The sequence below is a fragment of the Oxyura jamaicensis genome, chromosome 14 (genome assembly GCF_011077185.1).
Source record: "Oxyura jamaicensis isolate SHBP4307 breed ruddy duck chromosome 14, BPBGC_Ojam_1.0, whole genome shotgun sequence".
Classification (NCBI taxonomy): Eukaryota; Metazoa; Chordata; class Aves; order Anseriformes; family Anatidae; genus Oxyura; species Oxyura jamaicensis.
This window is the reverse complement of record NC_048906.1, coordinates 16,858,074-16,882,040: the sequence shown is the minus strand read 5'-3', so window position 1 is coordinate 16,882,040 and position 23,967 is coordinate 16,858,074. Positions and strand designations below refer to the sequence as shown.

Here is a 23,967-nt window from a genome sequence, read left to right as displayed (position 1 = left end):
TGGAGTTTAAATATTAACAGTCTCTTTAAAAACAAAACAAAGTAAAATAAAACTACAAAAAGTGTTCCAAAACCAGCGGAAGACATACATAATGCAATCATCCTTTGTAAGTCAATTACATAACCAAGATTAATGATTGATGGTTTTTAACTTAGTGCCAAAAAAAAAAAAGCCAGCAGTTTTTCTATGCCATAGAATATTTGGGAAACTGAGGGACAACTTACTCAGGTCAAGAACATCATCTGTCTTTATCAGATCTTCCTCCCTTGTCAGTGGTAATTGAGTTTCTGGCTCGTCTCGCAAGTGCAGTGATAATGAACGAAGCATAAAGAAAACTCTAATTGCCTTGAGAAATTAAAAAAAGAATAATAAAGCATTACTGCACTCAGTAGTACATATTTTAGCACAATCTTACAAAAATACTCACTTTCACAACCCTTAAATTTGTTGTCATGCAATATGTCTTTTTAAATTAAGAAAACAACGTAATTTAAAAGTTTGCTAAAGATACAGAGAAGTTGAAGCACTTTATTTTCACTAAAGTAGAAGCAGCCGAGCTTTTATCCCACTGGCACACTTATACACAGTGACTGACAGGCAAAAGCTTACAAGAGACATTTAAATGAAGACTAAAAAAAAAATCACCTTTTTAAATTGGCATTTTGAGACTGATTTTTTTTACATGACCTGTATTGTACAGACAACCAAATCAACCTTCACAGACTCTCACATTTTGAATTTAAAACAGTAAAATAACTAGAATTAGTAAGAAAAGTTACTATGTCTACAAATTTGAGAGGAAATAGTGGGGATTCACTAGTTTTAATTTTGCTGTGTTCATCAACACTAACCACATCTAAGAGAACATTCTCAGAGACCTTCACTTATGTTCCAAAAAAGATCTACAACAGGGCAAAGCATACTGAAAGCTGCACCTAAGGAGCTTTCAACAGCTGCTCTGTGAATTTGATACTCTTGTTTTGATTCAGAAGTTAATGACATAAGGTATTTAAAGATTAGATAAAGTGGCAAAGAAAGATCACCACTTTATTAGCCACATTCTGAAAGGCACCATTTATAACCTGTTCTGCTACAAGAACTGTATTTTCAGTATAGCAAATGAAAAATCCCTTTTTAATACTACAGGGGTTTGGTGGCATCTTTTTCATTTTTTAAAAATCAGCTTCCTACATAGAAATCCTGTGGCATAGTGTAAAGTGACTGCTGTCTTACAGTAAAAGCACTGAACAGCTGCAATGACTGGGAACTCCCAGCTTGCAGGAAGCATTAGGAAGCACAGTCTAAAGTGCTTTAAGGGAAAACCCTTCACATCCTCTCTGTATTTTTAAAAGCAACACAACTACTACTGGTCTCGTGAACCAGAAATACGTTTGGCCATTTTTCACACTGGTGATTTCAGAAACTTCTGGCACAACAGGGATAAAGAGAGGGAAGTCATATATCTGACTTCCATGATTTCACACCAGAGCAGACAAATTTGATATGCTGTTGAAATCTATGCAGGAATGTGATTACTTGGGGCAAAGACTGTCAAGGCTATCAAACCAAAATAAATCAACACTGTCATATGAATAAGAGCAGAGTCAGTTTATAACAGAGGACAGTTTGTAATGGAAGACAATCTCTCCCATTTGTGGAGATTGCAAGATTGCATTCAAGGGGACCGTGAACTTACTGAAATTAAATTTGATTAATATAAAATAGTTTTACTACCAGATGCTTCAAGACTAATTCATGGTACTGAGATTAAAAGCTTCTATATTCCAAACCGCACCATCATCAACAGTTTTTTTTTTTTTTTTTTTTTTTTAAATTCAAAGGGAAGCCATCACTCAGCCTTTCACTTCTTTTCCCTCAACCCTCTTTCCTTCCCCCAGTGTTAATTTTCCTTGCATGCATTCCCTGTAAAGCTATTATCACTCATCGCAAATCATATTTACTGAAGAATACAAGAGCAGGAAACTAGCCTTTGCAAGAAAAAACAAGAATTCAAGAATGTCAGAAAAGTTAACTACACTGTGACTCCCACAACACTGATAGCCCTCAGTTTGCTAACAATATCAATTTAAACCAGAAAGCAGGAGATCGGTGACTTTAACAATTTATTAGATCTCAATGTAGCAGCAGAGCAGTCCCATGGACTAAAACTTTTTTTCAACCAAGGTCTGCTTTTGCGATCAAGTAGAGACAACTATAAAAGGCTATCTACTTTAAAGAAATACATGTAATAAGGTATACTTTGTGTCAATTCCTTCATTTAAATATGCATACCATATACAAAAAAAAGCACCAATGCACAGACAGACCTACCAATATTTCATTACATTCCCATGAAATAGGATCTTCAGATGCTATTGTTATTGTATTGTGCCTTTCTCAAAGTCTTTGCTTGCTATGTACTCCAAGATGCAGTTCAAGACCCACACTGTTCATTACTTCCCAAATAGGCATGTAAATGCATTTGCATTGTTCTAGATGGCTGGTGACTGTCTAGATGACATGACTATAGAAACCAGAAGCAAGAAATGCAGCCTATTATTAGTACCTGGAATATCAACAATTCAAAAAAGAGGATGTTTTTGGAAAGAATGCTTTGTCAGGCAACAGTAGCTGATTTCAGAAAGCAGATTATGAATTTCTGGTAATTTTAATGTTTCAAGTCTAAAGGGCTAGCTGGTTGGATTTTGACAATTCTTGAGAGAAATCTGATTTCTGAGAGTTCCTCCTAAAAATGTTAAAAGGAAAAAGTCACTTACAGGAACTTTCTATCGTAAAATAAGTGAAAATTTAAAAAGATCTGATCTCTAAACCAAGAGCTTGTGATATAATCAAAGAACAAAACTTCTTCACTTGCTAGCAAAATAAAGCTTTACTATTATTTTTTTTTTTAGTATCATGTTACAGGACACTCAGAATCGAGCCACTATCCATTTGAAACTGCCAGCAAAACTTCCAGCAGCTTAAGCATAAGCACAAATATCACAAGATGCTCCAGAAGTTCAGAATATTGTCACTGCAATTCAGCCTAGGAGATGATAAGCAAATTTTAGCCAAAAGAAAGTAACTGTGGCATACGAATTCTAAGAAATTTTAAAAGGTCTAGAGCAATGTGATCAGGGGAAGGAGTACTGACAAGAAAAGACAGCACACACTAGGAGTTTCTGCTGATTAAAAAGACATTTTCATCTCTAAATTATAGGGATATTTGTATTTACTTCTGAATTTCCTGTAATTGAAGAATTTCTTTCTTAATACATAAGAATATGGAGCAGTTTCCATCAGGAAGTGTTTCCAGATACCATTCTGTGTAATGCATCAGAGAAAGTATTCTAGGAAGCATTTTTGCTTTCTAACAACAATACTTTTGAAGATAATTCACTGTACTTTATCAAAAAGTTGCTGTGATAATAATAGTTGTACAGGTCAAGAACTGATTATCCCAAGAAAGTAGATACCAACGTGGCTATTCATGTCAGTATCACCTCTAAAAACTGTCAGTCAAAAAAGGATTTTACTATCTCACTCAAAATCTCTATTCTGAATTGCTTTGAACACTCCTGAACAGAATTACATTTTGCTATGTCAAGAAACACAAACAATATGAAGCAAACCAACCTTCCTGTGGAGATTCTTCCTATAGGAATATAATCAAAGACTGAGATACCAGATAATGAAAGACAACGAACAATGTATTAAAGCATGCCATCAAAAGTCTTTTATGTACATTTCTTCACTGAAAAAATGAAAATCACAACACAAGAACGTATTGAAGTAACTAGAAGCAAGAAAGTAGAGAAGAAGAGGTTTCTCCACTGGGACAGGTAATTATTATATCTTCTACAGGGATCTGTCATTAAGTTTTTATGATTTTATGGATGAAGCTTCCAACCAAGCAGCTTTCAAGTAAAAACATTTGTATTTGTAGAATTCTTCAAAGCCTTTGGCATTAAACTGTCATTAATGAAAGAAAAAAAGCCTTACTTACTCTTCGTGTTCTTTCCACATCTCCACAAGGCAATCTTTTCACAAAATCAATACCAGTCAGTGGTGTCCCCGTTGGAGGCAACAAAATGGAGGCATCCATCATCAAGTACTCTACATTCATGGGTTTGATCTATAAAAATATTTTAACATTGATTATTATAAAGAACAATGAAAGTCTGCATCTTTACTTTCAAATACAACCCATGACTGCATACATGGAGAGGAAGGGGTCAGAGTTCTGAGAATTTGATACCATCCATGTTATTTTAAGCTCTTTACATGCGATTTCTATTTTATATTTGCTCATTGTTCCCTAACACTGTTAATGTTTCCATACTGAAAAACCACAGAAAAAAAAAACAAACTGAAAGACTTGAGTAAAAAAGCCATTTAATGAGTACTAAAAAGCAAAGTCTGTTATGTTTGATTTCAAGCTTTGACTCAAATTTTTAACTACTTCAATCACAAGAACAAAGTTTCTCTTTTCTTCTCCCCAGAAAGAAGGGAAAGGGAAAGGGAAAGGGAAAGAAGGAAAAATCTCTGGTCTCGTAACAATGCAGTAACTTGCAGACTAGGCAATTCCTTAGGTCGTGCCGCTAAGGGTCTCTCCCTTACATGGTTGCTTATTTGCTTGATTAAATGATGTTTGAAACATCTTATCCTTCTATAGTTTTGGACAATTTCAGCTGAGGTCTATTATACACAGGAGACATGAGGTTTTTGCCATAAAATCAGCTGGAATGACTAAAATAAACATAAAACCCCTTCCCATAGCTTGTACAATATTCTGTGCAGAAGTGCAGTCACGTGGGCATTCTAAAACAGCCAACACTAACTGGAAGCATTCCTGCTCACTTTGCCACAGTCACATACCATGGAAGAAGTAGACTAAGATAAAATCCAGAATTTTTACAGCAGTCTTGAACTGCTGATCTGCAAAAAACACAAGCTCAAAAAGAGTCTCTAGCCAATCATTCTGATCTCAGGACCATCATTTTCAGTGTCAAAAACGCTGGATTAACAAAATAAATTAATTTGTAGAAAAATACAGAAATCTAAATAGATGACAAATGAGAAAACAAAAGTGAAATTTCTATTTATAATGCCATCTCATGACTGCATACATTGTTTTAAACAGCATTTTACTTCATAAAGATGAAGAATGTGGGTAAAAAAATAACTGAAATCCAGAATACAAAGGACTAACGTGCTCAGCTTACTTGCTCCTGTAAACTGTCATCTACAGTTGTTATTGAAGGCACAATTTTTTTTTCCTTTCTTCGTCATTCAGATAGACCAAGTACACTTGGTCTGCCTCATAGAAGCTCCACACCATGTTATTTACATACCTCATCTAGTAAGACTACTTCAGCGTTAAATCATCACTTAAATTAGCGCAGCACATTCTTTGCTAGCTAGACAAAGAAATATGCTTTTAGGAAAACAAAGTTAAACTTCCAAGATGAAGCTCCATCTTTTAGAGTAAATGAAAAAAAATCTGCAGTCTCAGAAATAGACACACACATACAACAGAAAAACCTACAAGCATATTGAACTTGTGACGTGAAAACAGTGCAACTATTGGTGGCAGTTTTCACACTAGAAACACATCAATACTTAACTAAAGAATTAGATATTGATTAAACAGTTCTATTATTTAAGTTTGTAAGATACTGCGAGGTGCTTCCCATATTAAAAGATTTGTTGCAATACGCAAACTGTAAATTGCTCTTTTTCAAAAAAGAAAAGCTGCACAACAGCTAGAAAAAAGGATGCCTGTACCTGACAATCTGATTTTTACCCAAACACTAACCTAACAATTTAAACAGTTAATTGCTTTTTAAAAAGCATTTACAGGTTAAGTATTAACTGAGATTAAGGCTAGCAATCTGTTAAAAATTCCATGACAGTGCCCCACAAGCTGTGTTGTGGTGCTGGCAGTGTATCTCCTTGATGGGACAAAGGCCCCCAGTTCTCCACCAATAAGTAAGGCAGCACCACTCAAAACTGAAACCTTGTAGGGTTTCAAATAGACATCGGACAATTTTCATCGCTTTAATAACTGGAAAAAAAAATGAATTAAATGTCTCAATCCCTGGATCAAGTAGTTTTTGTATACTGGCTTTCAGAAATTATGAAATAAATAAGATAAAGGGTTGTGGAATTTCATAAACAATTTATGGACGTGTAAGACAACTTCTCATAGAGGAAAAGATAATTTGCTATTCTACTCCTAGATATAAGGATATCAGTGTATTCAAGTAGTTTGCAGTGAGTACTTGCTCTTGCTCCTGTGTTACTGGTTTGAAAGATTTCAGGGGGCTGAGAAGGGTGTCACTTACTGTCATACTCCGGTATTCGTCTTCAAACATATCCAGAAAAATTTCTTCTCCCTTTCAACAAAAAATAAAAATAAAAAAGGAACATGGAGATATCATGAACTCATGAATATAGTTATGTAGCCATGTTTGCTTTTGTTTAAGTGTACATTGGCTGTAGGTGGCAAGGTCTGGACAGCCGGGGTGGCCTCTGTGAGGAGAGGCCAGGCCTGTCCAGTGCTGGACACAGCCAGCACCACACAATTCTGACAGCCCCACCACATCGGGCACCGAAGCCAGTCAGTGACACCGGGGGTGCCTCTACAAAACAGATCCGGGCAAAATCCTGCCCAGGAGAGAAGGTGGGAGGTAGAAGAGCTGGTAATGAAGAAGTGAAGTCGAGCTTGGGAAAAGAGGGAGACGTGGTGGAAGGTGGTGTTTAGATTTGTCTTTGTTTCATGTTATCCAAATCTTTGTTAATTAGCAATTAATTAATTTTCCCCAAGTCAAATCTGTTTTGCCCATGACAGTAATTGGCAAACAATCTCCGTCTTTACTTCCATCCACAAGACTGTTTTGTCATCATCTTATCTCCCTGCCATGTTGAGGAGGGGCAATGCATGAGCAGCTGGGTGGGTATCCAGCAAATTACCTTTTTTTCCTAACTTAAAAATAACCCTGCACCTTTTTCTTCAGAAGGTGGTAATGAAAATTGGAAGATATTTTAGACACTTAAAACCTGTTACAGATTTACTGCTCCTTATGTAGAAGTTCATGTCTAGGGCTAAATATTTTATTTCTCTCATTGTCTACAACATTTAAAAAAAAAAAAAAAAAAGATGCAGAGGTCTCAAATAAAAAAAGATTAACTGAAGTTTTAGGTCACTTAGATAAGACATAAACAAAAAGTAATGCCAAAAAGAACCACCTTCCATATTAACGTCAATAACAAAGTCCCAGAAACTTTATAATGGTGTGGCTCTGTTCCATGAGCTATATAGCAGTTGCAACAAAAAGCACATTACTCATTTGACCTCTGATGCAAACTCTATGGAACTTCTCACATCCTTTTTGTGAAGTACATCAGTGGGGTATGGAAAGGCAAGAAAATAGGGTAATCCACCAAACACCTTCTTCCCTATAATAAACATGTAGTTCCCATCTTAAAACAGTGCCACCTTGAGCTCTGACAATGGGCTACGGAATTTCTTTGCATTCCACACGTAACAAGTTATATTAGCACTTCATGTATATACCTTATAGAAACGACGAAGGAGATGAACACTTTCTTCCCTTGCACCCTAGAAAAGAAAAAATAACTATGTTTCAGGGAGTAAATATACTCTTTGCTCAAAGTCATATTTAAAGAAAACACACCCAAAACTTTGTACAGAGAAAACTATCTGTTAATATCCCAATTTCATAGCCTTCAGTCCAGAATTTGATCTAGCACTGTTCTTGCACTTACAAAAATACAGCTTAGCTGAGCTTGTTTGTTTCAAAAGTAATTCCCTTTACTGAGACATTGACATACAAGTTTCAGAAAATATGAAACTAACTTTTCAAGTAGAGGTAATTATCAAGGAAACAGCAAAGCTGAGAACTGAATAGGGGGCTATTGATTCTTTACTTTCACTGCACAGAACCACCAATATGTGCTTATTGCAATCAAAAATTAAATATATGTGCAACTAAACGAGACTCAAAGACAAGTAATACTGGAAGTAGTATCTGAAAGGAAAGTACTAACCTCAAGGCATGCAAGGTGAACGTCTTTTATGATGCTGCCATTTTTAGAAAACACAAGCTGCTTCAGCAACAGACAACCAAGTTCTAAAGTTGCCAAACGGATTTTTCCATCTATGAAAAGAGAATTTCAATATACTAAACAGTAACATCTGTCATATACAACCTGCCTGAGAAAAATGGGTGCTGATGTTGACATACAATGTAGATGACTATAAAAAGAGAACTAGAGGAGTAATTAGTAAGAATTTTTTTTTAAAAAACATGCAACAAGGCGGCAATAAAGATGAACATCATCTGAAAAGCCACTGAAACCAACATCTTAATTAACTGGAAGCACAGGTTGAATTACACTAGAATGAGGGAAGAATTACGGATGATTCGCATGGATAAAGTTACGAGATGAAATGAGGTTTTGTATACAGCATTCTAGTAAAGTATAGCTTTTCCTTAAGTCCAAAGGATTTTGGCACAACCCACATAACTGAGCCATGTTGGAGCAGTTCCTGAAGAACTGCAACCCCCTGAGAAGGGCCAGTGTACAATCAGTTCAGGAAGGACTGTATCCCATGGGAGGGACCCCACACTAGAACAGGGAAAGAGTGAGGGCGAAGGAGCAGCACAGACCGAGTGTTATGGACTGATCACAAGCCCCATTCCCAGTCCCCTCTGTGCTGTTCGTGGGGGAGGAGGCAGAAGAACCAGCAGTGAAGTGGAGCCTCGAAAGGAATGAGAGGAGGTGCTATTATTTTTTTTTTTTTTTCATTTTAGTTCTTACTGCCTCACTGTTATCTACTAGCAATAAATTAATCTTCCCCAAGCCATGTCTGTTTTCCCCATGATGGTAATTAGTGAGTGATCTCACTGTCCTTATCTTGACCATATTTTTCTCCCCATCTTGCCAAGTTAGAGAGTAGTTTGGTGGGCAATTATTTATATATACGCCTTTTAATCTGTAACTAGCACATCAGAAGCTAACATTCTGTAGATCAGTCTTGTATGTCAAATAAGCATTAGATTTTATTCTGCAGACAATCAGGAACTTGACTGTGAGTCAGTTTCAGGGGAAACCATTTCCACTCAGCAGGGGAGAGGAGCTGTGGCTTGAACAACAGTTGTGTTTCTATGGAATAAGACACTGAGCCTTCTGCCCCCATTTTACAAAGAAGTCGAAGTTAAGGAAAAAAACATTTTCTGCAAAACAATTCAGAACTGAAAATACAATCTGTGATTAAAAGAAGAGCATGGGAAAATTTGCTAACACCTCCAGAAACAAATGACACCTATAAACAAAGGACACCAGTTATATCTTCAATATATTTTTGAAGACTACTCTTTGCTGGAACTACTGTTAGAAGCAAAGGTGCCATACATCAGGTTTTCAGGAAGAAATCCTACATTAAGCTGCAATTACTAGACATCTCACCAGTCCTTGCTCAATGTTTTGTTTATTCAAAAAAAGCAGAAAGTTGGAAAAATAAGGCAGACCCTTGTGAAGTCCTGAGCATAAAAACAACTAGTCAGGTTACTCAGCAACTGAGGAAAAGATGTATTTGTTTTTCACAGCCCTTATTTACTTACTGTTCAACAAAGAGCATGTTAAACAGATTTTCTCCTCATATACAGGTGACTAAGTAGCTGCTTTTTATTTATTATTATTTTTTTTTTTTTAAGTCTGCAAACATTTCAGATTTTTTAAAAAATATTGTAAATGTGATACCTGGTTGTGCAGCATAATTCATTATCCTGATGAGCCCTTCTGCAAGTACGTGATTATACGAATTTCTCTCTTCAGCATGCTGAGCAGGAAGTTGAATTCTCTCCAACTTGACTGAGTCAATTCCTTTTGTAGGGAAGGGAGTTAAGTCAGAAAACAGGACTATACCTCAAGGTAAGTATTTAATGAACTGCAACCGTTTTCTTGGAATAATGTAATTAGTGATACAAAGAAACTCAAAATCAACTTGCTTAGTTACCACAAGGAAAAGGAAGAACAAAGACTAAACACATTTGTGAACCACTGACCTAAGAGCCTTAGAAAGAGCCTAATGGGTGAAGATGCTCCAATCCCAAAATGGTTAGTGACATCTAAACTCATCCTTCCTCAAACTATTCCCATTTAAAAGAAAAAAAGCAAGCAAGGTTATTTCTCAGAATAGACTGGTTACTGATAAGACCTCGTAAAGTAAATGATAATCATGGATTGCTGAGGAACTCCTTGTTCTTGTTTTAAGGAATGGTAATAAAGATCCCTATAAAACAGAAGATGACTTTATTGTGGTTTATACCTTTATCTTTCCCATATCTTGGGAAAGACTGCAGGCAGACAGATTCTTGCTTTCTGCTGAATTCAGATATAAACATTGCCTGTAGCTCAATCCAGAGGCACCTTCCAAGACTGACACTGAATCTGGTTTAGAAATCTGAGAATTCTGGTTTAGATCTGCAGAAGTTCCTGAGCTTGTTAAGAACAACATTGAACTCTTGCACCAAACAAACACTAGAAATCAACAACGTATAAAACCTCCTCCCCTTCAAGATGCAGAGACACTGATTCTGTAGCCCTCACATCTATTACATGGCACAAGAGAAATCAGTCAGTGGAAGACAATGAAGACCAAAATTGGATGTTACTATCTGTCTAGCACCTAAGATCTAAGGACGACGATGGGATAAGGGGAAATAACTTCCAAAGAGCAGAGTAATGTAAATTGTTGACAACGAAAACCAGTGAGTATAAGCCTAAGGAATTTTTCACTTAGAGACAGTTGATGTGACCACCAAAGAATGAAGTGTAGATTTTAACCCCTTAAATATGTAAGAGGTATCTGCAGTTTTAGGGCTGGAAACTCTTAGCCTTTAAAAGTTATGTATTTCACTGCCTGTTGTATTTCTCTTGGTAACCCTGGAAATTTAGTGAAAAATAAACAGCATAAGAGATTGCTGAAACTAGGCAGCAAGATGCAGCATTTACTGCATTCCTCACTGTTTACAGCAACACTATAGATGTAAGCAAATAATCTTTGAAATGAGAGGATAGATTTTTTTTTTTTCCTGGGAACAGGATATTGAAGACAGTTTAATTACGCTGAAAGTGAATACAGTGGCCTGAAGGATGTGTTATTTTATAGTCTAAAATAGAATAATTCTCAAGAAATACAACCGTGGAATACAGCCTTACTCCCTTATGACACAAAGACTTCTGTGGACACTCTGAAGCTGCACAGTTATAACTACTGATTTTGGCTAATCACAATTTCAGCTACATCATCACAACTGAAGAGAATCCATCTTTGAAATGGGGATTTTCTAGCACAGTGATACTCAGAAGTCCCTCAGGGGGCAGAGCATTTTCCTTAGGAAGTGTACTGCTTGCAGGATTAGTTTGTTGGCGAGCAGGGAATCAGGGAGATGCAAGTCAGTGGGCTAGACCATGACAACTGTTGTGCTATCTTTAGTGATATCAGTTGCATTACCAGCTTTTGCCATAATACTGTCAAAACCCTGAAATTATCCCTGAATTGCAAATAATTTCACAGTTATTCCTTCGTTACCAGAGAAAAACAAAGCCATCAAGAGGCTGAAGGAGAATAGGAAGAATTCAGCTTAGCTATTTACACCATGAGTTCTCTTTCCTCAACCCTTGTCTCCACTCTAGTTGACCTTGAGTGGTGTCTTGAAATTAGAAAAAAAAACCTTCCTTTAAGCTTGATATCAAACCTGATGTTCTTTCGCTCAATTTAATGGAACAGTGGTTCCAAAATAAAAAAGCTAGCCATAGTCATCCTTTGCAAAAGGCTACATATTCTCAAGCAATATGAATTATAACGAACTACACTTGTAACAGTTTTGCTAGTTTTTACAACAGTCCAGAATCCATAGGAGATTTGTGGAATGTCAGTGTTCTATTCCATAACACAACTCAACTTGTAAAACCTCCTTGAGCCTTCAATCAATTATGTCTCGTTAAGACACTGTGCACACTGGATGAGGAGGTTGTTGAGGAATTAGCATAAAAAGACTTACTGAAGGACTGTCAGAGCTGAATAGAAACAGGCATCAGCCAACTGTCACAGTCAGATCTGATTCTCAGGCCTGGTGCATTTATGCAGATGTTTAATGTACACAAATATTTACTATTTACACATGGGGACAAGTTTTACAACATTTTATACTTGAAGTACATGTAGCTATCACATTACATGCAAAGCGGGGAAGAATCCTACCCAATATACATTCAGATTGAACATCGCAAGCTTCTTCTGAATTTAAAGGATCTAATGTGAAACATGGTAATTCTATGCCAATTTCAAGAAACCAACAAAGAAGAGTTATTTGATGTTCACAAAGCTTTCTATCAAAACCTTCCTAAAAAGAATATCCTTAGCAACTGTTTTTTATTTACAGTGTACTTATCCCTCCGCCTTATCATGTAAAGAATTTCTCACTGTTTAAGACTTGCATAAACAAACTACAAGCAGATTGTACATGTCTAAAACCACACGTCTCATTTAGTTTTCTCTGGAAGAAGAAATATTTCTTACCTTTATTGTGTGACATTGCATACAGAAGACAGAGCACAAACAGGGCATAGTAATCGTCTTCAGCACAGTCCAGTGCATTATAGACCATATCAAGAAAAGGCCTGCAGAAAGGAAAAACTTTGAAGTGGTCAAGAAAAATCAGTTACAGAAAAATCAGTAACTATTGTTAGCTACATGTAGAACAGGAAAGAGAATCTACAGCAATGCACATTTTCAGGCATTAAAACAAAAGAGAGTACTCAGATCAGGGCCATGTCTTGTATTACATTCTGACATTAATTCAAATGTTTTAACAGAAATCGTTTCATAGTACTTTCCCAAGAGCTACTTGTTCATACATTTACTAGGTTTGTTTGTAGCACTTTTACGTATGCATGTAGCAGCATTGTAGAGGTTAAGTGTATATACACATAACTAGCTTCAAGGAGCTATCACTGTTGCATAAAAAATAACTAACTTAAAATTCACATAGTAAACAAGAGTTGAAAAGTTTTTATTATCACTATAGCAAGAAAGCAGTTTTCACAAACAGTTTGGAGGAAGATAACTTATTCTAAAGCAGTCAAAAACTTTATAATCAAAAAGGTATAGGAAAGAAAAAATGAAGAGGGAAAGAACATTTGAATGGAAAAATGAAAGCTCTGGGTTGCAGATGAGTTTTGTTTTCCTGGGTTTAAGCATGAGTGGATCTGTGACATATATTCAGGAAGCTACAAACAGTGATAAGGTCATCTTTCACCTGTATCCTTAACAGGCAAGAAAAATCAATTTAATCCAGAAGATGTTTGTGTAGATCAAATATGGCTGAGACTCAGCTGGTATTAACCCAACTTAACTGCAAGGCAACTTGGTTTCTTGTCTTACACTGGCTTGCATCCAGCCTGCTCAAGTAAAGAGCACAAGTAAAAATTAAATTCTTTGATGCACTTTCACAGGATAAGTGGCCAGGATGAACAAAAAATGAGGAATGCCTCAGAGTCAGAGGAAAAAAAGTTTAGAACTTAGACTGAAAACAGAATTCAAACCCGTTGATTAAAGTAATAAAGGAATAAAATCCTTATGCTACCTAACTCAACAATAATATTCAAAGCCATAAAACAAATATATTTTCCCCATCTCTAGACTCAGCAGACAAGAAGCAGCCACTACAAGCCCATCATGGTGGTTAGCAAAAGGTCAGAAGAGCTATCAAAGATCAGAACACAACATACATATCTATTTCAGACTCATGTTACCTTCATGGTCACACTTTATGACTTCAGCTGAGTGGCTTACGTAATGATGTACTTAGCACTTCCCTTCAGTTCCATACACATTTGTGCTCTTGTTTACTAAAACAAGGCTATCACAAGAATAACACTTCCTCTGCACTGTGACATCACAGCCATGTGTTTATGTATTTCTGAAGCTGGATTTCATGCATCCTCTATAATACATTCAATTGCCACTAAGTTTTTATTCCTCTTTGCCCAAGTTTCACCTTGCTGTTCATATCTAAGACAATTTTCCCATACAATGGTCCTACTGTAGATCTCATGCAAGGAGAATATTGCTATTTGAGTAAAAGCAACCTAAATAATTAGTCATGTTGAAAATGAACATTCCGAATAACAACCAAGAGTGCCTGCAGTCTTAAAAGCACTTCCTCAGCAATAAACAACCCCTACAAGTCTCACGGCATCCTGAAACGGGGTGTTTTAAACATAGCAAAAAGAGTTCAGACTCAAAGTTGAAAGAAGAAAAAGGGTCAAAATATCAAGGTTCAAGATTATTAAAACACTTAAAAACTAGGTAACTTGTCAGACCAAGAACTGATAATAATTAAACTAAAAATTGACCTATGATGTTAAACTAATATTTTAATTTTAGTGAAATCAATGCTTTAGGAGGCAAAAGCTGCAGTTTTTATACCTGTTCCAATTTATGTCACTCCCAGAGGCAGCTGCACTCTTTTCTTCATCTGTTGTATTCTGTTCTGTCACAGCAGAAATAGACAATTCTGACAGTTTACATCTCTCCATGATTACCATCTCTATTTCTGAAAAACAAAAATTAGTGTTTTCAAACATTTTTTATTAAACAAGCTCTTTCATATTTCCCACTTCTCATGTGAAGTCACCGATGCACCTGTATAAGATGTATAACCACAACCTCAGAAGGGTTAATCAGTAACTAGATGTAGGCAAATCTTCTTCCCAAAGAAAAAAGCTTTCTTATATTTCAATAAATTTAACACTATAAAGTTACACATATGCATATGAAAGAATAAAAAATGTGTCCAGTAAGTAAATAACAGTAATCCCCTTCCCCTCTAAATCATAGGAAGAAAACACATAGAACATCTATTGGAAGAAAATTTGTGAAAACACTGGTGAGTGCTACCAGTGGGAAATTAAGTTTCAGAGAGGGTGAAATGGGTTTCTACATCATAGCAAACAAGATTCCTAGTCCTAAGTGATTCAGACTGATTGGTTTGAAGTAGATATACTAGGACCAAACCTAGCATTTGCCTAAGAACTTGGACAAAGATTACTAGTTAACACACCAGTTTACACAGTAGATTACATCATACTTCCTTAAGATTACGGTGGACAACAGACCAATTATTTGACATCATTTATGGAAAAAGAGGATCCTGGAAAGTCTTATCAAAGAGACTGCTTGCCTCAACAAAATGCAACCATGTCTGGAGAGGGCTATCAAAACACAAAAGGTCTTGTTTTCTACTCCTTACATGCAATTCTGCCACATATATTTGCTCAATATATGCATAAAGTAAAGACTGTTTCCTGATGTACATCTGTCTAATAGTTACTAACTGCTAAAATAAACAGCTATGATGTGGCATTCATCCTATAAAATCAGTTTTTAAGGTTAGAGTTAGATCAAAAATCCTGAAAACGGACAATTAAAAATCTAAGGTAAAAGATGTTTTTAATTTTGAACTATTAAGTATCTTCTAACATGTATCATTGCTTTTAGCATACTTGAACTTTTATCACTGAAACATGCACAGAATACCATCTTATAGAGGTGAAGTGCCTACCATTTGCCTTACTGCAGAGAAGTTACAAAATTGTGAAGTCTACTTATAAAGTGCTCCATAATCACATACAACACCAAGTGCATGCATTTGTGTAAGAGCCAAAGCCAGCAGGAAAATATGAAGACATTTCAATGTTTTTCAATCAGACTAGAAGTATATGTTCTGATAGAATGATTTAATGTGAGAAAAAGAAATGCAGCCAAAGAGACTAAAAAAAGAATATTCCCACGTTTACCTAGTGGAACAAGACAACAAGCCATGTAACAGACCAAAATTAGGTAAATTCAGTAAATAGAAATATCCAAATATAAGTATCATTTTTGTTTGCTGGTATACTCACCTTCATTTTCACTGCTTGTTCTGATGCCCTTTGAACTTGCTTCTGTACCTTTAGTTTTATCAAGGTCATCCTGGGTATCTTCAGATCCTCTCTCTTCTTCATCTTCTTCACCAACATTTTTATAGTTGGGTCTTTTCTGCACCCTCTTCTTCCCCTTCTGTTTGTTAATTTCAAGAGACCTCTCAAGCGTTTCTGTTGGTTTTATGAAACATCTGATACTTGACTTTGTCTGTAAATATTAAGAGTTTACACTGAGCAAGACATTTTTAATTCTGGTTGATAAAGAAACTTTTGTTCACACAAAACAGGGGTTTTGAATGTAATTCAGCATATCACTTAAATTTCAAATCAATTTTAAAATACAAGAAAGCAGACCTCAGACAAACTGCACTATCTCCAAAGTAACATATCCTAAAAATTTGTCATTAAGCATGTCATTTTGAAACAAGGAGATTCAGAATTATATGCTTTATCAATGCAAGGTTCTTAAAACTGTATTTTCTTTCCTTGAACTTTGCTTAACAGTTGAGGCAGTTAGTACATACAAAATTAAAACACTACTTACAAAAATCAAAGTATGTATCAATAGTGATGTATTAATATGAAATACACTGTCAAGAAAGCAAGAGGTACTCAATCAGTATGTTTTCCTGACAATCAACAGGACTAAAAGTTGGTTTCCTATCCTTTTGCAGGTTCTTTTTGAGCTGCAGTGCTTTGAGCTCCCTTCACACTTGTTTGGCCTGCCAGCTACATCATCGGCATACATGCTGCCTCTCGCCCAAAGCTACACAAACACCAACCAGCCAAACTTATCTGCTACTGAGAAGTGAAATAATCCTGAGGCTTCCTGCCTGCACAGGTCTGTACTGAAAAAAAAAGTTACAGAAACTTCATTACCTTTTAGATCTTGATGCTTAACTCATGATTAGATGACACCTGCTAAAGGTTTCAAAAAGGGCAAGCAATAGGAAAGAAGACTAAATACAAAACTGGGGTTCTGTTCCTGGCCTTGTATATATCGAGTGCAGAAGGCACTGAAGATGAGTGCATCAAAGAGACCTCAGAAAAAGTCTGGAAAAAAACCCTCTCTTCAATTAATAAGGAACACGAATATGTGGAAAAAAAAAAAAAAAAGATTAGGAGAGGATCGGGAAAGAAGCCTTACAAATCAAGAGGCCAAGGTGTTTCTCTGAAACACCTGACTTAAGAGGTTATAGAAATACTGAACTCAGCTGTACTCTGAAACAAGCAACACAGTATGAAGAATCTTTCACAATACTAAGAACTACTCAACCCAATGTGAAATTTGCCACATATCTTTCCCGGTAGCCTCTCCGATATATCTTTAACTGTATTGAACTGCAACATAGGAAAATTATAAAACAATTGGGGTTACAACCACATTACTTTTTATTGATGGCTTCTGGTCAGGAAAGTCATAAGAAAATTGAAGAACACATTAAGTCTTATTCTTTATGGAAAAAAAAATACACAGTACGCAGATTGCATGAAGCATCTAGATTTTTGTCTCCTTGCATTTACTTCTTACAATTGCTTCCTAGAATTCTGTGACTACTTCATGAAGAGTGCAGGTAATTAACATCCTTGTATTTCTAATATACTTCTGTTAGCCATATGAGCAAAATAACAGAAGAGACCATTTGACAGTGATATGCTGATAAGCACTGAACCATGGTTTGAAAGAGTGAATGATGAGAATGACTGCCAGAAACAATGATGAGAAGAGGTCAATATATATATCCTGTGCTGCTAAATATAGTATATTAAAATAATCTAAAAATTCAGATTTAAAATTAGTTTATATAGTATATAGCTTGATTATACATTCTAAGGTATCGTTATTTCATACTTTTAAAAGTGTCTTTCTAAACATATTTTCAATTATGGTTTGTGCAATTTATGTTGGTAAAATAAGGTAGTACCAGTAACAACCTCTTATGGGAAGGAGAAAGTAGGTTAAACAAGAAACACAAATAGGTGTAAGTGGCCCACATCCGAATTATGCAGGAAAACAGATCTCACAGGAAATAAGGTAAAACTGAGTGTGCTAACTGCTAACAAGTTTAAAACTATTCTGATGGCTACACATATTCAATGCTCATCATGAGAAAAAAAAATGATTCTGATACCATCTAATAGCAGAAATAAAGTGAAAAATATGTAAAGAGAAGTGCATCTTAATTTGCTGTTTCGAACTGGAGAACCTGCTCAATGGAGTTTGAGCAATCATTAATGCCTTATTATGTTCTGCAGATCTCCATGGGTAGGTTATTGCCAACGCATAAGCTATCCGCAGTTGAATCTGATTGTTTTTCACTAAAACTTCCAGTAAAGAGTACCATTTGTTCCTGTACTACCATCATTCCTACACCCTAAATTACTCTGTATATGTTGTATTTATGCACAGCTACTGCAACACTCCTCAACTTTTCTTTTGTTAGGCTAAGTATTCTTTACCTATTAAGTCACCTAGCTTCTGGTTATCTCAGTCCCTACTCTCTACACCTCATTCTACTTTTAACTCATCTTGTTAGGAAGATGAATATAGACATTAGATTCTTACCTACTTCTGCTTTTAGAAACTGCATGTTAATTAGAAACTGACAGTTACACTTCAACTTAATATATTTCAAGACATCTCTGCTACTGGAGTTACAAGCATTAGGTACACTTCAGTGGTAACTGGCACTCACCGTAACTGAGAATTATCCCCAAAACAAGCAGTTTAGGAGAGTATCAAAATGATTACCATGGGATATTATAACAGAAAGGAAGTAGAGATAAATTTAGGTACAAGAACAAACGAATCTATTCTCAGACCAAAAAATAAATAAAGTTGTTCATCACTTTGTTCTATTAGCCTCAGAACAAGCAATTCTATAGCAGCTCCTTTTTGGGTTGACCTGTGCAGTGCCAGGAGTTGGGCTCAATAATCCTTGTAGGTCCCTTCCAACTCGGGATATTCTATGATTCTATGATTCCTTAAATAGCTCCCATTATTCAATGAAACTGTCCTTTCTTTGCAGAATGCACCACAGCAACAACTTTGCTATGATTCTGACACACGTAATAGTCTGAAAAATAGTCCTTAAAATGACTAGCATTGCTCAAAAATCATCTTTCTGCTCTTAGAAGTCCTATCACAGAGAAATGAGAAACTGTCTCATCTTTACCTACAGCTATCTATGCCTCTGTAGCTACAGCTTACTTTATCCTCAGCACACGGAGCTGTACATCAGTAGAAACTACCACATACCGCAAGCAGTAGCTGTTCACGCTCATCAACTGACAGCAGCTCACTTGATAGCTCCCTCCATGAAGCGAGGCATGGAGCTCTTCCCCAGATTTTTCCCTGTCCTTTCTGCAAATAGCCTGGTTCCAGCAGTACACTTGCTGATCATACATGCTTCCCCTTTAAGGTTTCATTGAAGGACATGGCTGAATTTACTAAAAAATAAAGCTTCTCCATGGAAGTTTTTTTCCATACCCACCACTCTGCTCTCTTAGTAACAGAGATCCGTGTTTTGCTACGGATTTATCCTAGAAAGCCAACATCCCTCTCATTTAAGTAGCTGTTCAGGTAGGACAGAACCCCCAGTGTACATAACATAAGGTCACATCTTTTAAGACTTGTAAGAAGCAGCAACGTAGACAGTATTACAAACAAAAGAGAGCAGAGGAACAGACATTTATAGGAACCCTCTAATATTCCTCACATTAGTGTAAGCACACAAACACATACTACAGGTATTTTGCAACTGTGTACAGTAACTGTAACAGGAAAGAAAATCTCACTCCTGACATGCTGAGATATGCTCCCCCACCCTTTCACCACAAATTTCCTAGTTACAAAACTGCTTTTGCACAAGTAAGACAACATTCAGTATGCAACTAGCAGAAGGTCAGACATTTCCTAACACAAATAAGAGACTCCTTTATCTCGAAATACTCGGTCAGCTCCACCATTCCACCTTAGAGGTTCTCCTAAAAAAAAAGATTAGAATCTAAACATAAAATGTCAACTATATAAACACTAGAAGCCAAAAGCTACTGGCAAACATCAGCCCACATAACTTCCATCACAGAAGAGAAATAAATTGAGAAAAGGAGACTTGTAAGAGTTCTAGCATATAGTCCCCCCTTGAAACTCTGAGCTATAGCTGCTGATGGGAAAGGATGTTTACAAGAATCAATCTACTCTTTGTTACAAATCAAAGATGAAGTCAGTAACCAACTCTTAACCAAACAGTCAGGCCTTAGGGGACAAGTTCACCCTTTAGACAAAGCTACAGTCAGAAGCCTCTTAACCGAAGTAAGGTCATACCCGCTTATTATTACTGTCCCCAAATAGGCCTTTAATAAGGCACTTCACAGTCTGAAGCCAACAACAACAGAGAAAAATCATATATACAACAATCTCAGAAAAACACTAGCAGCAGCATCTAGCAACATCTATCTCCATGTGATTAAATCTGACAATAGAAGGGTAATGACAGTGATACAATTTTCATCTTTTTGTGGCTTGTGTATGTTCTCTTATATGCACTGATGGGCCTTCACAGGTTATCAGTTTTATTACTAGAACACTAGGAATATTCAGATAAATTTATTTCATTCTATATCCAAAGAATTAACCATAAAGCCAGTGATATTTTTAATGTTCTCATTTCTACTATAGACTGTGTAAGGGAATAATTTTATAGGAAACCTGTGATGACCAATCTTTATTTCAGTAGCAAAGAGTCAATAACCAAAACTGAACATTGACTTGATTATGAAAGTATCCTATCAAAGGCACTAGAAGACTTTGCTGTGTCTGACCACCATAGCAGAACTAAGTATTCTTATTTCTCTCCTACACCTTTTTGTACCCCTACCTGCAATACATATGTATGTGTACAAAAAAAACACAAGGAAACACCGCCAAGCAAGAATGCAATACTGCAAGATACACAGAGCACTTTTCTGCTGTCATATTTAACAACAAAATTGAAGTTTCCTACTGCTGCTCTTCTTTCCTAAACACAATCACTTTAACTTAGCAATTTTCATATACTTGATTGTGTTTCAAATTAAATATCTGCCTCTAAAAAAGGAAAAATTTCAAAGATTATTTGGCCACTTACTGTGTTTTTCTGAGTATCTTGCTCAACTTTAGAAGAAAACACCGACAGGTCACCATTAAGTATAACCTCAGCCAATGAGTTCACCAAAGGGGCATAATGTATAATTAGAAAAACCTATTAAGACAAGGATAGAAAGAAACATCAGACATGTATTACAAGATGCATACAGTTTCATAATTTCAGTCACTGAATGTAATTTTTTTGACCTTGTTGAATCTTACGTTACCTTGAGGTTACTGTGAACACTGACAGTTCGTGAAATTTGCTTCAAAACACAAACAGACAATCCTCTATACAGGTATTTGTCCTTTCCCTATATTTTAAAACTACCTACTTTGAATAATTTTTTATACTCTTCTCTCCCTCTGAGATACAGAAATTCTTTGTCATCAACTTTATGATGAAAGCCATGAGATACTCTAGCCAACGGAATGCAAATTAAAACTACTCCGTAGAAATTGTTTTTAGGAAAACACACAAATTGGTGATGGTACACAGCATGCCAACAACCAGCAGTACTCCAGTTCTCTATTGTGCATATTGCAGTAATTAAATATTGTGTGTTTTGCAGTAATTCATCATGCGGTAGGCTAAACTGGATCAGAAGCAGCTTTTCTAGCTATAAAGTCACAATGGATTGCATTCTAGCTCCAAAGCAGCTACGTAATACAAGAATAAGGGCGCTACTGCCTGTAATATCTAAGCACCTACCCAGAAGCATTAAGGTGCCTCACCAGAGTTCTCTGTTTACACTGAGCACTCTGTTTTGAGGCTAGGTGTACAAGGTTAGGCTTAAGGAAAACAATGGGCTTCCAGACAGAGCCAGCTCAGGTCCAGCCACAATGACCTTGTATCGGCTACCATCCATTCTCTTTACAGGTATATCACAGCTGAGAACCTAAACAGTGGTTCTAACTGAAAAATCCCCTAATAATTTCCATGTCAGTAAACCTAAGCCTTGCTTTGACAACACATAGCTAAATCTGGTCTCTACATGTTTTCTGATTAAAGACAGACCCATGCCAGACCTTCAAAAGCTAGGTGATGATCAGCATACAGCAGTGACCTATGTAGAACTTTGTGAGGTTGTTCAAAGTATTTTTGAAGTGTGTTGCAACTTCCTAAACTCAAGCTTATTTTGCTTCAGTAAACATAGCTTGACTGTACACAGGAATATTTTGGCATAAATACCTAACATGCTCACTTTGAAATAGCAATGGATTTTCATCTGTTAGCATGACACACTCAAGCACTTGTCTGTAATATATGAGTAATCCCTAAAAAATATGTCTAGTATGAGTAACAGTAATAGACAGGTTTTCAGATACTCAGTGTACATTTTTCCAGTTCCCAATCCAAACAGGGAAAGAGATGCATTTCTGCCCGTTACAGAAAAGCAGCTTGATTTTCTACATCCCATCCTATCCTGACACAAAAAATCCATTCCCAATTCTTTATGGTTAGGAAAAAAGTTCATTTTTCTTTAGGAAAGAACATAGATGTAAATCTTGAAGTGATACCTAGTCAATACTTTCCCTGAGATCAATGAGGTTAAAAGAGTTTGAAGTGTAGAACACTATGATGTAGATCCCTTTAGTTACCAGAAGCTGTTGCTCCCAAGGTTTTATCTGTGCTTAATAACTCCCATAACACTGCAATTTTTAGGTTCAAATTAAGCATTAAGTTACATTTACCTGACAAATAACATTTTTTCAGAAAAAAAGATAAAATTATGGGCCAGACTACAATGTAAAATCAAAAGTTCAAAGAAAAAAGTATAAATTTTATGAAATACAAATGAAAACTAACTTTAGAAAATATAATTTAAAAAATTAAGCCTCACAGCAATGTGCAAAAGACCATAGGAAGACAAGATTTGACATTCTCTACAATCAAAAAATGCACAACTATATGACTCTTTATTTGGGGGGGAGGGGTGCGGGGGCGGGGGGGGGAACATTCCAGATAGAAAAGAAGGTGGGACAGGTGAAAATTGAAAATAATAGGTACTTCTTTAATTATTCCAATTATTGTAGAGCTATATAGATTTAAAGCATAAGCATGATGAAATTTAAGTTGTGAGAAAGTTTGGGTGTAGACAAGTTTGTTAACTTTTAAAAGAAAAAACGTGAGATAAGAAAAACACAAAACATAAAACATCTGTTATTCAAAGAGGGAAATTTCAAACCTAGTATATTTCACAGATTTAGGCAGATTCAAAGTGCAATACCGCATCTAGCTAAATTTCACCTCTAATTTTGACAAATTCTGTCCTCAAATGTTGCCTAGCTCTGTTGTGCACTGTTTTATCAGGTGTTGTACATAAACCACAATGAATAGTCCAAAAGCTGCCATGTGCTATGGGATCCTTCAGAGGAATGGTGTTAATTGAAGAAGATACTTACTCTGTCTATAAAAGGAACAATTAACTTCTTTTTTACAATATGAAAACTGGCAAGTCTTTGACAACGTCTGTGAAATTTTCTTTAACATTTTTGCCAAAACAGTCATAACACAGCAATTTTTACAAATTGTAACAATACTGCAAAGCACGTTCTGAAATAGGACAAAATAATTTGAATACATACTTGAGAAAGAAGATAGAGAGAAACTTGGAGACTTATTTTTGGACGCTCCCCACCCTAAGGAAGTTATGAGAAATAATGATTTATTTACAAATAACATTAATCAGTGTAAATGTTTTATTTAAAACAAAAACATGTAACATTGTATTGTTCTACATTCTATCACAAAATGTTCACTAACCATTGTTTACCAAAAAGTAAACTTTAAAGAACATCAGCTCAAATGAAGACTC

General features: G+C 36.0%; 1 protein-coding gene across 7 annotated transcripts in view; it reads right to left on the bottom strand.

Annotated features, from left to right (window-relative positions):
- CLEC16A (C-type lectin domain containing 16A) overlaps positions 1-23,967 on the bottom strand; it is a 78,684-nt gene that overhangs the window by 40,570 nt on the left and 14,147 nt on the right. For all 7 annotated transcript variants that reach the window (XM_035339336.1, XM_035339339.1, XM_035339337.1 and 4 more), the window contains 11 exons: positions 23,738-23,791; positions 21,150-21,263; positions 16,000-16,228; positions 14,525-14,651; positions 12,614-12,714; positions 9,790-9,912; positions 8,074-8,183; positions 7,580-7,624; positions 6,348-6,398; positions 4,007-4,135; positions 225-345 (listed from right to left, as the gene is read on the bottom strand). In XM_035339336.1, the coding sequence (XP_035195227.1) occupies positions 225-345; positions 4,007-4,135; positions 6,348-6,398; positions 7,580-7,624; positions 8,074-8,183; positions 9,790-9,912; positions 12,614-12,714; positions 14,525-14,651; positions 16,000-16,228; positions 21,150-21,263; positions 23,738-23,791 (1,204 nt within the window). The remainder of the gene's footprint in view (positions 1-224; positions 346-4,006; positions 4,136-6,347; positions 6,399-7,579; positions 7,625-8,073; positions 8,184-9,789; positions 9,913-12,613; positions 12,715-14,524; positions 14,652-15,999; positions 16,229-21,149; positions 21,264-23,737; positions 23,792-23,967) is intronic.